This window comes from Tupaia chinensis, unplaced genomic scaffold (genome assembly GCF_000334495.1).
Source record: "Tupaia chinensis unplaced genomic scaffold, TupChi_1.0 Scaffold000333_1, whole genome shotgun sequence".
Lineage (NCBI taxonomy): Eukaryota > Metazoa > Chordata > Mammalia > Scandentia > Tupaiidae > Tupaia > Tupaia belangeri.
In genome coordinates, this window is record NW_006159827.1 from 1,064,634 (window position 1) to 1,078,767 (window position 14,134).

The window sequence follows — 14,134 nt, forward strand, 5'->3', positions numbered from 1 at the left end:
GCACGCACAGAACCTGCCCTTCTCCTCTTCTTCCCCACCCTGCCGATGCTCATAACACCCAGCAACTGTGGATCCCAGCGCCTGCTGTGCCTGACACCCTTCTCCACCCGCCCCTCCTCTGAGCCCCCTCCCCAGCCTGGCTGGTGGCCCCCGGGGGGGACAGCGCTCCTGACCCCTGTGCTTCCCTTGCAGATCCGCGTCGTGAAGGCGTTCCGTAGCTCTCTCTATGAAGGTTTAGAAAAGCCTGAGTCTCGAACCTCCATCCATAATTTCATGGCTCATCCCGAATTCCGGATCGAAGATTCCCAGCCCCACATCCCCCTCATCGACGACACCGACCTGGAAGAAGATGCCGCGCTCAAACAGAACTCGAGCCCGCCGTCGTCCCTCAACAAGAACAACAGCGCCATCGACAGCGGGATCAACCTGACGACGGACACAAGCAAATCAGCTACCTCTTCAAGTCCAGGGAGCCCCATCCACAGCCTGGAGACGTCGCTTTAGCTAAGGACCCTGTGGCCCACCCACCTGCCGGCCCGCCGGCCCCCCACCCGCCCAGGCCCCCATCTCACCCACGCAGCAACGAGCAACAACAGGAAACCAAATACCGGAGAGAAAACCGACGTGTCCACCCACAGACCCTTTCTCTGGCTGCGATGCTGTTTGAACTCTTTTTCACTCTGAGGCAAGGGGCGGGATCTCTCTCTACTGGGGGCTGACGGGGAGTGAGCAGTTTGCCCAAAACAAGCCCTTCCTGGCTCCGCCCCGACATGGACGAGCCATGCACCCGCCCGGCCATGTTTGTTTGTTTGTTTATTTTCTTAGGCGGGAACTGCAAACAGACTCTTTTCTGAGACTATTTATCCAATCCACTGGTCTGTGAGTTTTTGAAATGCTTGCACAGCATGGTCTCAGTTGTATAGATTAATTTAATAACTTTTTTGAAATTGCAGAGCTTAACTCGCCTAGTAGATTTGCACCAACGGAACCGAAGAACTTCATAGACACTCACGAGGTTATATACATTTCTTTGTATCTATATCAACGTATACTTCTCCAAGACTGTATACGTCCATATAGATGGGTAGATATATATATATATATATATATATAAAAATATATATACATGGATATATAAAGTTTCTTTGCCGGCATGTTGCCTTGTTTCCGCTTAAATTGCTCTATTTTAACTTATTTATGTCCTAAAAAAAAAAAAAAAAAAGAATGTAATTTGTTTACAAACCTGTAGATAACGTCTTTGGCTATTTGTACGGTCTGAGAACACTGGCGGCTGAGATGCTGTGAAGACAGCTCAGCTCAGCAGATACTTCCCACGGCTTGCATCCTTAATGTTTTACGACAGCCATGCTCTGATTTTTGCCTGCTATTTCCGTTCAATAATGTCACTACCGTGGGAGGGTCAGGCAGAAGCCAAGGGCTCGCAAGTATCTATCCTGAGGAGTTTTAACAACGTGCTCCGTAGACAAAGGGAGAGGAGGAGAGAAGGCTCCCCAAGTTGGCAGCACCGACGGCCATCCCGGCCCAGGGATGCCAGGATCTGCAAAGCGCTGGTCAAAGACTTTTCTCTCAATGAAGCTCGCTTGAGTTTACTAAGAGCATTTCAAAACGAGGTCCTCCTTGGCGCTGTCTGTACAGAGATCGAGGTAGTGCTGAAATATTATAAATGCTATTGTGTTGATTTTTTTTTTTCTTTTCAGTTAGTCACGTAGAGGTTTCTTTCCTTATGAATTGCAGCGTCTGAGCTGTTGGCATATTGGATGAGGATCGGTATGGCTTTTTTTTTTTTTTTTTTTTTTTGAAGAAGGATAGCCTTTTTCTCTGCACTATTTAGATCTGAATGAACCTTCTGCGGTGTATATTGAGATGTATTCAGTGTGATTTTTAAACCAAATTGTCTTCCTGTAGTCACAACCATATACTGTAGCCTTTCAATAGCAAGTCTCGCTCTCCCACACAGAAAGCCATTCTGAAACCCTACAGTATGACAGGTGAGAACAGGTGGTTATCCCCCCAAGACAATAACAGCGCTAGTAATCCCACTTAATAAGAGCTTATTTCAATTGTTATGTCGGCCTCTTAACTGCTAAGCACTTTGTGGGTCTCAGCTTTTTTCATAAAAGAACTTTTGTATTTAATACAAAGTTTGCTTTGAGACTTTTCAGCATACGATCTTTTTCCATAAACTTGTACAGTGCAAAAGACATTTTGAATACCATGATCGACGATGTCCCATGCTTCGAGGAAAACCAAACACTTTTCCGCCTCGCTTGCGAAATCCGTTCCTCATGCTGACCCTTCCCGCCGTCACTCTGTGTCCACCGGCCCCTTCCCTTCTCCAGGCCCAGAGAACTCTTCCACAAACAAGATGAGAACCACTCGGGAAAAGAGCCATAGTCAGCTGGGAGGACCCACATCTGGATGGCTGTGGAGACCCTTGAGGGGCTGAGGTTTCCAGTCAGCCCATCCCACCTGGCAACAATCTTTCTGGAAGGAGGACCTTCTTTGCGAGAGCGTGCCACCTGAATGTCGTGAAGAAATACCTCTGAATGTATCCAGCAGAGGATGCCACATCCCCACGCGGGCGACCAGCCGTCGGATGTGCTCGGTGGATTCCGGTGCAAACACCACCAAAGCCAGCCCGCTGCTCTCCGAGGAAGGGCGGACTGGACTCTGAAACATGGGGCAGCTTGGAACATGGTGTTTTTTGGAGTTTCCTTTCTCACGACTTTCCATCCTCCCCCCCCCCTTTGTGTAATCACGTGGTCCTGCCCTCGTTCCATGCCGCCAGGATTGGTTCTGCTCACACTCCATGCTCCCTGTTCGTTTGGAGCCAGGACGCCCGGAAAACGGGGAGGGTTCTCTGAGCGGAGCCCAGCCTGTGGAATGGGGAGCGATGGAAGCCCCCAGGGCCGCCCGACGTCAGTGTTGGTCTTCGCTCGTCAGGAAGGACGGCTGCTCTCCCACACGCACCCCTTCACCCTCACACACAGCCACACACACACGGGAAATGGTTGGTTTGTCCAAACTCACTGTAGTACATGAAGCTTGCACTCTGCGTCCTATATCTAACAGCATGGGGTACGTTTGGCAGTTTGCCCCAGTAGGGGGTAAATAATTTATGACCATTCATCTGTTTTTATGAATTTTTTTATCTAGACAATAATTGTAAATAAAGAACTCACCGTCTCTGTTCATTTAATACTATGCAATGGTAATGCTTTCGATTGCTGACTCCTGACTCTGCCGTGTGGTTCTGAAATGTCTGTGGGTTTTTTTTGTTTGTTTGTTTTTTTAAAAGGGTAAAAAACGTCAACCAGATGGTAGTAAATATATACTCTGTAAGACAGGCCTTTCCCGAGTTTGGGGCATGGAAGTTTTTTTCTGCCTTCTGGCCTCCCAAGGCTCTAGGAAAAGGGAGCAGATGCAGTTCTGAGGGCTCAGCTCAGCAACTCCTGTCCCCGACAGATGCAGGGAGCACCAGGGCCCACGCAGCAGCTCTGGGTGCGGTAGAGTCACCTTTGGAGCTGGGCAGGGAGAGTTCTGGAGTTTTCTTCCTGCAACCTAGAGCTTTCCCTAACGCAGGAACAGCCTCGGGGGCTTTGTGGCCCCTTGTCCCAAGCACAGGACAGAGCTGACAAGAGGGAGGGCGCCCTGCTCCTGAGGCCAGACGGGTGGCAATGACCGCACTGTGGCAAGGACTCGGACCCGGACTGATAAGCGTTGCTCCTGGGCAGCCGCTCCTCTCCCCAGCCACCATGGGACGCCAGCCTCCCTCCCACACACTGACGTCCCATCTAGACTTTTCTGGAGTTTCTCTTCTGTTCCCTGATCTGGGTCTCATCTGGCGTCTGCCACAGTTTTATTTTCTCTCTCTCTCTTTTTTTTTTTTTTTTTTGAGAGGGTTTTTTTTTTGCTATAGGGCACAGGCGCTCGCCAGAAAGACAGAGCGAGACAGAGAGACAGAAAGCGAGAAATCACCCCCCAGAGGGGATGGCCATGCCGCAATCCCTTCTCCTCCATTCTCCTCTCGGGATCTTGGGCATGCACACACATGTGCCTGGCGTGAGTTTAAGCCACCGGGTCCGGGACACAAACTGCGGTTGACTACGTGGGAGTCCAGAGACATAGCCATTACGCTAACTGCTGGTCCCAGCCACAGTTTTAATTACTGTCATTTACAGTGTTTTATTATGTGACATGATGGGTCCCCTTCACTCTTTTTTTTTTTGGAGAGGTTTTTGCTATAGGGTGCAGGCGCTCGCCAGAAAGACAGAGCGAGACAGAGAGACAGAAAGCGAGAAATCACCCCCCAGAGGGGATGGCCATGCCGCAATCCCTTCTCCTCCATTCTCCTCTCGGGATCTTGGGCACGACATGAACCTTGTGGCAAAACAAAACAAAAAAACTAACAACAACAACTAAAACAAAAAGAGAGAGAGAGAGATTTCAGGCAAAGAATAATGCCAACAAAGGTACAAAAACACGGGGTATCTCTCTGTGCTTTTTTAAGACCCTTTGAAATTAACGCTGATTGAGATTTTTTAATGAGATATTTTTGCTATAGGGCATGTACACTCACTGGAGAGACAGAGAGACAGTGAGACAGAAAGCAAGAAATCACACCCCTGGGAGATGGTCATGCTGCAATCCCTTCTCCTCCACTCTCCTCTCAGGATTTTAGACACACATGCACACACACCTGGAGTGAGTTTTAAGCTGTCAGATCCAGAACTCGAACCGAGGTTGATTATGTGGGAGTCCAGCGACATAACCATTAAACTATCTGCTGGTCCCCTGATCAGAAATTTTAAGAACTAACTTGATTTTGATTTTTTTTAAATAGATTTTTGCTATAGGGCACATGCACTCACCAGAGTGACAGAGAGAGACAGAAAGTAAGAAATCACCCTCCAGGGGTATGATCATGCCATGATCCCTTCTCCTCCTCCATTCTCCTCTCCAGATTTTGGGCATGCATGCACATGTACCTGACGTGATTTCCAAATTGCTGGGTCCAGGATTCGAACTGAAGTCGCCTACATGGGAGTCCAGTGACATAGCCATTATGCTAACTGCTGGTCCTATAATTATAATACTCTTTAAAATTACTTCGCCTCTCGATGATTCAGTTTCTTCATCTCTAAAATGAGAATATTAGCCCCTACTTTATAGATTCTTATAAAGATTGAGTGAGTTAATATACATCAAGTGTTTAGGACATAATGCCTGGTGCATGGTAACAGGAATTATTAATACTATTAATATTAGTATTTTGAATTTATTTAAAAGTCAAGAGGTTTTGAATTTATTTAAAAGTCAAAAGACTTGATTTTAAAAATCAAGAGCAGTTAGTGTAATGGCTATGTTGTTGGACTCCCACGTTGTCGACCGCGGTTTGCGTCCTAGACCTGGTGGCTTAAACTCACGCCGGGTTTGTGTGTGTGTGCATGCCCAAAATCCCTAGAGGAGAATGGAGGAGAAGGGATTGTGGCGTGGTCATCCCCCCTGGGGGGTGATTTCTCACTTTCTGTCTCTCTGTCTCTCTCTGTCTGTCTGGCGAGCGCATGCGCCCTATAGCAAAAACTTCTCAAAAAAAAAAAAAAAGAAGCTTTCAGTCTAGAAATGAGAAATATCTTCAGACAGATATGATTTCTGTGTAATGCCTAGTAACTCCTGAAGGAGTATGTAGGTTCAATAATTTTTCCTAAAAGAATTCAACATTGTTTAGATAAGTATGATTACAGATGAATGTTAATGCATGGAAGAAAATATTGCTTTTTTGTGGAGTTGCCTTTTTTATCCCCTTGATTTTTACCCTAGGCTATATGCACTTTCTGGAGAGAAGCAGAGAAAGATTGGGAGAGGGAAAGTGAGAAATTGCCACTGGGGAGGGGGGCATTGACCACTACAGTTCCTTCTCCTCCTGGGATTTTGGGCATGCACACACACGTACCCTACATGATTTTTAGGCCTCTGGGTTTAGGGTGTGGAAGTCCAGCAACCTTAACCACCTTGTCACTTGCTGGCTCCCATGGAGTTGCCTTTTAATTCACAGTCTCAGTGACAGATAGAGCTCCAAGAGTCTCTCAGCCCTCCTTTTTTCTTACTCTTCCCTGCAGGTGCTCCTTTGTGGGCTGTTTGTGAGGTCATGGCCATAAACCTTCCCATTTTTAATTCCATTCTGGAAGGGCAGCAGAAGAGAGATCCTTGCAGGTGGTAAGTTCTTAGCATTAAGTTTAGTTTTTAAAACAATCCTTCACAGTGGAGCAGCTAATATTTAAGCAAAACTGTTTATTGCTAAATATCAGCTATTCTTAGACTATACTATTAACAGGTTATTGTGTTCAAAGTTTCTTTTCCCATCAGGGATGATAAATAAAATAATCAAAATGGGTGAAAGCGACAGAACACATTATTCTCCACACAGACAAAAAGTTGTCAAGATCACTAAGATAGTTACTAAAAGGGGTCTAGTGTTACAGAATGCAGGGATCATAAGAGAGGGGTACTTCTGTTGGTGGGGGGAGCCAGAGAAGACTTCCCTAAGGAATAGCATTTGGCATATGAAATGAGAGGAATATTCCTTCTTCAGTTCTCTTTCTGTCTAATTCAGCCATGAAAAAAATGATCCGTTTGGTGTTAGTACATCTTTAATAACTCTCAAATCAGAACCTTCCACTACTCATAATATCCTGCTAAGATTAAATACTGTAGTTTTCTTTTCACTGTTTTACTTTTCTGGTTAATGCTCTGTTTATGACAAGAGGTATTGGTTTTCCATTGATAATAATATATAAAAATCCTTTCAAAAACAGTGCAGCAAGGAACCAGCAGATGGCATGCATAATGGTTACACCGCTGGTCGACCACTGTTCGAGTCCCGAACCTGGAGGCCTGAAATTCTTACCGGGTGCGTGTGCGTGTGTGCTTAAGACCCCTAAAGGAGAATGAAGGAGAAGGGACTGCGGCATAGCCATCCCTCCGGGGGGTGATTTCTTACTTTTCTGTCTCTCTGGTGAGCACATGTGCCCTATAGCAAAAATCTCTCAAAAAATAAAGGAAAAAGTTCAGCAAAATTAGAGCCAATTTTAGGAAGCCATGAAGTATGTAAAGCTGCAGATGATACATGGATATGGCAATAGTGACAGTGGAAAATAAATGACTGAAATTTGGGATATATTGGATCAGAAGGAAATAAAATTAAATACAAGTGACTGATAAGGGTATTGCAGGGCCAGCTGGTGGGGTGGTGGTTAAGGCAGCTGGATCCTATGTGGCTGACTGTGCTGTTAGAGTCTAAGACCTGATAGCTTGAAAAACATGCTGGTCATGTGTGTGTGTGTGTGTGTGTACCTGCTCAAAATTCCAACAGGAGAGGTGAAAGAGAAGGGATTGCGGCATGGCCATCCCCCCAGGGGTGATTTCTCTCTCTCTCTCTGGTGAGTGCATGCACCCTATATAAAAACTATAATTAATTAATTAATTAAGAAAAAGAAGCTGCAACAGCACAGGTGAAAAATTTTAAACTTGAGATCGGATGGATTTACATTGTTTTCTGTTCAGGAATAAGCCTTGAGGGCAGCAAGAGTATCTAGTTAGGGCCCTCTTCAGCAATCCAAAACATTGGCACACAGGCTGGGCTAGAGCTTGGAGATAGCGCATTCTTTCCAACGTGAGGTACCCAAACTTCTCCTGATAAGCTTCCTCAAATCCAACTTTAGAATTTTAAATTTTAAATGAATTAAATATCTAATTAAGTTTTCAAAACCCTCACTCATCCGTTTGAATTTCTCAACTCAAACATCACCTCCTCTGAGAAGCCATTCCTGATTATTCTGTATACACTCGGCTGCTCCTTGTTGTGCTTCAGTCAGCCAGGCAAGGCTGTTTGTTATACAGTAGAATGGTTCTTCTGTTGTAGAGAGATTTCTCACCAGGCTTTCAGTTGCCCAGTTACTCTTTTATTCTTTTTATCTGCAGCACCTATGACTATTCTGGTACAAAATAAGCAGTGCCCAATAAATATTTGTACAACTAAATTGTGTTGTGGGGACACCACATTATAGAAGAACAGAAAGTCATTGTTACATTATTATTGTTTTTAAGTTTAGTGAAAATTCAAAAAAGGAAAAGATCAATGTGTTGTTTTTTTTAAAAAAATTTTATTTTTAGTTTGCTCTAGAGCATGGACCCTTGCTAAAGAGAAACAGAGAGAGAGAGAAAGTGAAAAATCACACCCCTCCCTGGGGGGCTCGCCATGCCTCAATCCCTTCTCTTCTATTTTCCATCTTGGGATTCTGGGCACACATGCACATGTGCATGGCATGTTTTATCAATCTGCTGATTGGGAACTCAAACCATGCTTTTGGGCATGTGAGATTCAGCCACTTTAACCACCAGCTGGCCCCCTGAACTAGAAGTTTTTCGAAGGGGTTAAGGACATTAGAAGGCTTGAGTTGGAAACAGGAAATCTAAATAAAGATTTTTCAAAGCTATTTCAGCATTGAAAGATTTCCCACTTGGGAGAGAGATAGAGTGAGAGAGGGCGAGAGAAAGAGAAGGAAGGGTGTGTTGGGAGAAAAAAGAGAAGTCAGGTTTTTGTAAGGAATTTCTTTTATCCCTTCTCACCCTTCTCAAGACCAATCCTTGGGAATTTGACTGACATTGTCCACAATCCTTCACATCCCTAGTATGACCCAAGCACCTGGCTCACAAATATTTGTGGAATGGAAGTAACTTGTCATTAAGAGAAAACGAAATCCTAAAGTTCATTAGGAGTTTGTAGAAAGAAGTGTGGGGCAATGAGACTCAGTGAAGGATTTCTGGTGGGGACAGGGTTGAGCAGGGCTGTGGAACATAAAAATGTAGACCCTCCCACTCTCGTGTCCCAGGATTTTTTTTTCACACTGGCAGTTGAAATGGCTCTAGTTCTCTAAACCAGCCAGAGTTGCACTGCCACATTGGTGGCTAGTAGACACACATGGCTATTTAAAGTGTGATATATTTACATTCAGTTCTTCAGGTTCTATGAGCCATATTTATTATTATTATTTTTTAATTTGCTAGAAGGCATAGGTTCTCATCAGAGACAGACAGAAAAACAGAGAGAGAGGAAGAAGAAGAAAGCATTTCCCCAGCGGGTCATGGTCACAATGCAATCCCTTCTCCTCTATTTCTCCCTTCTTTGGGGATATACCTGCCATGTTTTACAAGCCTCTGGGTCTGAGAATTCAACTTTTCAGTCAATCATATGGGATCCAGGTCCCTTAACCACTAGCTCACTGGGCTGGCCCAACACTAACTGTATTTTCAGTGTCAATAGTCACATATATCTAGTGGTCTCTATGTTGAGTAAGTAGCTCAGATAAAAAACACCCCCATCATCACAGAATGTTGAGTTGGACAATGTAGATCTAAACTAAATCCCCTCTGGGATGCTGAAGGGGGAAGTTAGACAGGAGAGAGACTGGATGTAACTGCTTTTCATACACTTTTCTGTTCCTTCACATTTTAGCTGCTACAGTTTAAGATTGCACTAACATTTCCTTCAGTTTTCACACTCTCAGACTACATGCTGAATACATTTTCTAAGAACAATCCAGCGGTTCTTAGTATATTCCCGAAGTTGTCAACTAAAACCACCGTCTAACTAGGGAACATTTTCATCACCCAGAAGGAAACCTCGTATCCATTAAGCACTCACTATTATTTTACCTTCCCTTTATCCATTGGCAACAGCTAGTCTGCTCTCTGTCTCAATGGATTTGCCTCTTCTGGATACTCTACATAAATATAACCATATGACATGCCGACCTTTGTGTTTGGCTTCTTTCTTTCTTTATTTTTTTTAAAAAAATTTTTAGAGTTTTTTTTTTGCTATAGGGCACATGCGCTCGCCAGAAAGACAGAGAGAGACAGAGACAGAAAGCGAGAAATCACCCCCTAGGGGGGTGGCCACGCCGCAATCCCCTCTCCTCCATTCTCCTCTCGGGATCTTGGGCATGCACACACATGTGCCTGGCGTGAGTTTAAGCCACCGGGTCCGGGACACGAACTGCGGTTGACTACGTGGGAGTCCAGAGACATAGCCATTACGCTAACTGCTGGTCCCAGCCACAGTTTTAATTACTGTCATTTACAGTGTTTTATTATGTGACATGATGGGTCCCCTTCACTCTTTTTTTTTTTGGAGAGGTTTTTGCTATAGGGTGCAGGCGCTCGCCAGAAAGACAGAGCGAGACAGAGAGACAGAAAGCGAGAAATCACCCCCCAGAGGGGATGGCCATGCCGCAATCCCTTCTCCTCCATTCTCCTCTCGGGATCTTGGGCACGCACGCACACGTGCCCAGAGTGAATTTAAGCCACTGGGTCCGGGACTCGAACCACAGTTGACTACATGGGAGTCCAGCGACATAGCCATTACACCAACTGCTGACCCCTCCCTTCACTCTTTTTATCAAACTTCAGAGCCTTTGGCCAAGTCCTGCTGTCCTTGCCCTCCTCCCACTCCGGGTTCTGGACCCTGTCCTTCTGTGTGTCACCACTGTCCCCCCCCCATATACACACTGCAATCACTGTCCATTGAGGTCCGCTAAGTAGAGCGTGTCCTGTAGAGAGGGGCAAAAGGTACATCCTGATTCTTGAGGGACGCCTGATGTCCCTCCCATCATGTCACCTGTCCCCTCAGCCCGAGAATTTTCAGGGAAGGCCACTAAGTCCCTGTATAGCTCTGCTTGGGAACCAAAGTCACCCACCTTGGTAGTGTTGGGTGGACCCTCCCTCTGCCCCAAGTCCAGACAAGAAAGAGGTGCTCTCTCTCAGGCCTGGATGCAGAGCTGCTCAGGACAGCACGTGGCCTGGGTGTCTGCACTCCCAGTTTTGGAGGAATGTTTATTCCTGTCTCCTTTTCCTGAACTGGATTTTGCTTTTTGGGGAAGGGGGTGTCACCTGTTACTCTTTGATTCCGAGTTTTGAGTACCTCTGAGACGCGGACACATCTAGCCTGGGCTGTCTCAGCATCCTTCCTCTCTGACGTCACTCCACTCTTGTTCCTCCTATGAGAGGCTGCCAACGTGGTGCACCCTGCCAAGCCTCCAGGTGGATCCCTCCCCCATCCGACACCCGAAATCCCACCATTAGAGGCTCTTAGGGGGAGGGGAACGTCTCTTGGTGACTTTGGGGCCTTCCAGAGCCAGGGCCAAAACCCAACAACAGGAAGTCTCCAGGTCTTTTCCGAGTTCCAAATCGAGCTCTCCTGACTTTAGAAGAGTCTACCCACCCACGTGGGGGGGATCCCAGGCTCTGAGCAGCAGCCATCACCCCCTTCACTGCAAACAAGAGTGGAGGCTGCTTGGGGACAGCCCTTCTCAGCCCCCTCAGTCTGTTTTGTAATGCCTGTGGTGCTCTTTTCCTCTCCGGGGCTCACCACACTGCTCTTTCCTGTGTGCACACATTTTATAACAGAGTAGGGAGGGAATAGTGCCGCCTCCAGCTCCCACAAGCAGCCCGGGCTCTGGGGGGCTCTGGGGGGCTCCGGGAGGATCGGGGCTGGAAAGTGACTGTGTTCTTATTGTACACTCTCTATTTCTCTGTATCTCTGGCTTGTGCTCTTTGTAATTAATGGGAATTGTCTGCCTTTTCAACACTATACTGAGCAATAACAATAAATGCACACGTGGAAACGCAGACACGGTACACATCACAAGGCCTTCTTCCTTAGGACAGCTGGGCCCCTGCCTCTGTGGGTTTTGAACTCGGAGAAATCGAGTCTTGGGGGGTGGGGGGAGGCACTCTGCCCAAAGGCACACAGCTCAGTGGGCGATCTCTCTCCTTCCACCAGGTTACGCCTTTTGAATCCCCACCATCTGAGGGAAACAAGCTTAACTTGCCATCAGCTACTAGCCCATGAGCAATGGCCAACTGTCTCAGAGGGGAGGACTTTGGGGAAGGGACCTCAGGAGGAAAAGGAAGAGACTTGGAAGCAGAGAGGCTGGAAGGTCAGGGGCACAAATTAGGAAAAGCTCAGAATGGTCTGATGTAGGGTCTGAGATTAACCGAAGGGCAGAGATGGAAAATACAGACACGGGATGTATCGGGTCGTCAGAAAAGTCATGACACGTGTTTATATAGAAAAGTACATCACGACTTTTCTGACAACCCAATAGATGGGAACCCTTCTGGGAAGGGGAGAGGCAGAAAGGAGTCTGGTACCCTAGGAAATTAAACTTTGCAAACCTCTGTTGAACATCAGCAAAGAGAGAGAATATGCCCAGACCAAGAAACAGTTCCCAAGTTGGTCCAAAGGTTGCCGTTACACACACGATCCCAGCTCTCCTCTGGTTGACCGGTCCTGAGATGAAACGTCATAGATCCGACCAACTTCCAAGACAGGTTCACATCCAAGGGTTCATTCAATCACAACATCAACCTTTGGAGGGGTACTATTATCATTCCCACTTAACAGAGGAGGAAACAGCTCAGATTGGTGAAGAGTGTGCCCACCTAACAAGTAGGAAATGCAGTAATGCCACCTGGCAGTCTCGATGCCAGAATTGCCACGCAAAACCTCTGTATTACATCTTTTGGTCTCTCCAGAAAATACCTTAAAGATACTTGGGGTCTTCAGAAAGTTTATGCAAAGTGTATTCCAAAAAAAAAAAAAAAACCTATTTCAAAAAATGTGTGCACCAAAATAAACTCATACTTTAATTCCATTTTTCCACAAATTTTTTAAAAGTCCTTCATGCAATTTGATTGCTCATCCTAGAGTTCCAATTTCTTCAACTTCAAAGCCTAGACCAGGACATTCCTTTAATAACAATTGTTATTATATTACACATGCATTATATTTATATCTAATATGCCCTTCTCCCCATTTCCCACTGGAGGAAAGTAAGGCTCAGAAGGAAGTCACTTGACCTTGCTAGCCAGAGGATCTGTAGTGTAGCTGCAGAACCAGGGCCCTGTCCCTTGAAGGTCCAGAGACTCAAGAGGACCCCACCCCCTCACACACAGCCCCCCTTTGCTCCCTGCTCTACCGTAAGCACCGCCCCCTCACATCCCTGCATCCTTTCCCCACTGGAGGGCAATAACAAAACTGGAAAGCTGGATGGAGGTGGGGGAGCGGCAGAGTGGGTTGCTGCCCAGAGGCCTGGTCTTTCCTTGTGTTACCTCCTGGGTCCTCCAGCCCCCTCCCAAAGCTCATTAGTCTGGGTCGATCAGAGGGTGCTCTAAGCTTTGACACCTCCCTTCAGGCAGTGACCACCTCCAGATAGGGCTCTTACCCCGTTTCACAAGAGGAATCGGAAGGACTAAGACTTACCCAAGAGGTGTGGGGACTTTATCCTGGCTCACCTGCCTCCTTAATGTCACAAGGCTAGACTATGCGCGGCTGCCCCCAGGCTCATGTCTCACAGGGCCGAATTCTCTCTCTCCGTGTTCGTGAGGAACACTCGGCCGGCCTCCCTCGGAAAGGTAGGAACCTAGGGGACACAGGAGCTTGGCTGACTTCTGCCTGGGGGGGGGGGGATCTAGCCAGACTCACAGGATCCCAGGAGATGCATCTGGAAGGGGAAGTTTGGAGGCATTGGTCTGGTGACCTAGAGCCAGCAAGAGCGGAGAGGTCTCAGACTCTGGCGAGGGGCCTTCCCTGGAGCCCCCCGCCCTGGTGCAGTCCTCGGGGCCAGAGGTCCGACTAACGAGGACGCGCTAGGACCAGTCTACGCACTCCCCAAAATTACTCATCGCACCCAGAACCCCAGGGAGGCCGGTGAGGTTGTAGTTATTAACCTTCTCTTTCGTTCATGGATCTCAGGAAAAGGGAAGACCTGGTGGAGACGCACTAGAACTTCAGATTCCAAAGCTCAAGGGTCAGGGTCGCCACGCGAGCAAAGCCCCACCCCGTGGGTCTCGCGCGTTCTGCAAGTGTAAGGGGCGGGGCTCCGGCAGGCCCTCGGACGGGTACGGAACCTTAGTGCACGGCGAGCGCGTTGCTGCCCGGAGCCTCCGGAGTTACGGCCCGACGGCTTGCCAGCCCGGCGCCGGAAGTGAGCAGTTCCGAGGCGCCGACAGGAGCTGCCACGTCCGAGCCCGGGGGCTACCGCCGCCGCAGCCG

The 14,134-nt window shown here is 47.3% G+C and overlaps 1 protein-coding gene and 1 long non-coding RNA gene across 12 annotated transcripts in view; one reads left to right on the forward strand and one right to left on the reverse strand.

The window, feature by feature from the left end:
• Nucleotides 1-792, forward strand: part of ATP2B2 (ATPase plasma membrane Ca2+ transporting 2) — a 354,796-nt gene extending 354,004 nt beyond the window's left edge. For 7 of the 11 annotated variants that reach the window (XM_006151983.3, XM_006151984.3, XM_027773234.1 and 4 more), the window contains one exon: nucleotides 193-792. In XM_006151983.3, coding sequence (XP_006152045.1) covers nucleotides 193-504 — 312 coding nt within the window. In that variant the 3' untranslated portion in view covers nucleotides 505-792. The remainder of the gene's footprint in view (nucleotides 1-192) is intronic. The other 4 variants (XM_006151987.3, XM_006151990.3, XM_027773233.1 and 1 more) reach the window with 2 other exon arrangements.
• The window catches only part of LOC114008417 (uncharacterized), a 22,081-nt gene extending 7,953 nt beyond the window's left edge, over nucleotides 1-14,128 (reverse strand). The window contains exons 1-2 of the long non-coding RNA XR_003549948.1: nucleotides 13,810-14,128; nucleotides 13,343-13,502 (exon numbers count right to left, since the gene is read on the reverse strand). This is a non-coding gene — a long non-coding RNA (uncharacterized LOC114008417). The remainder of the gene's footprint in view (nucleotides 1-13,342; nucleotides 13,503-13,809) is intronic.
• Between the last annotated feature and the right edge of the window lie 6 nt (nucleotides 14,129-14,134).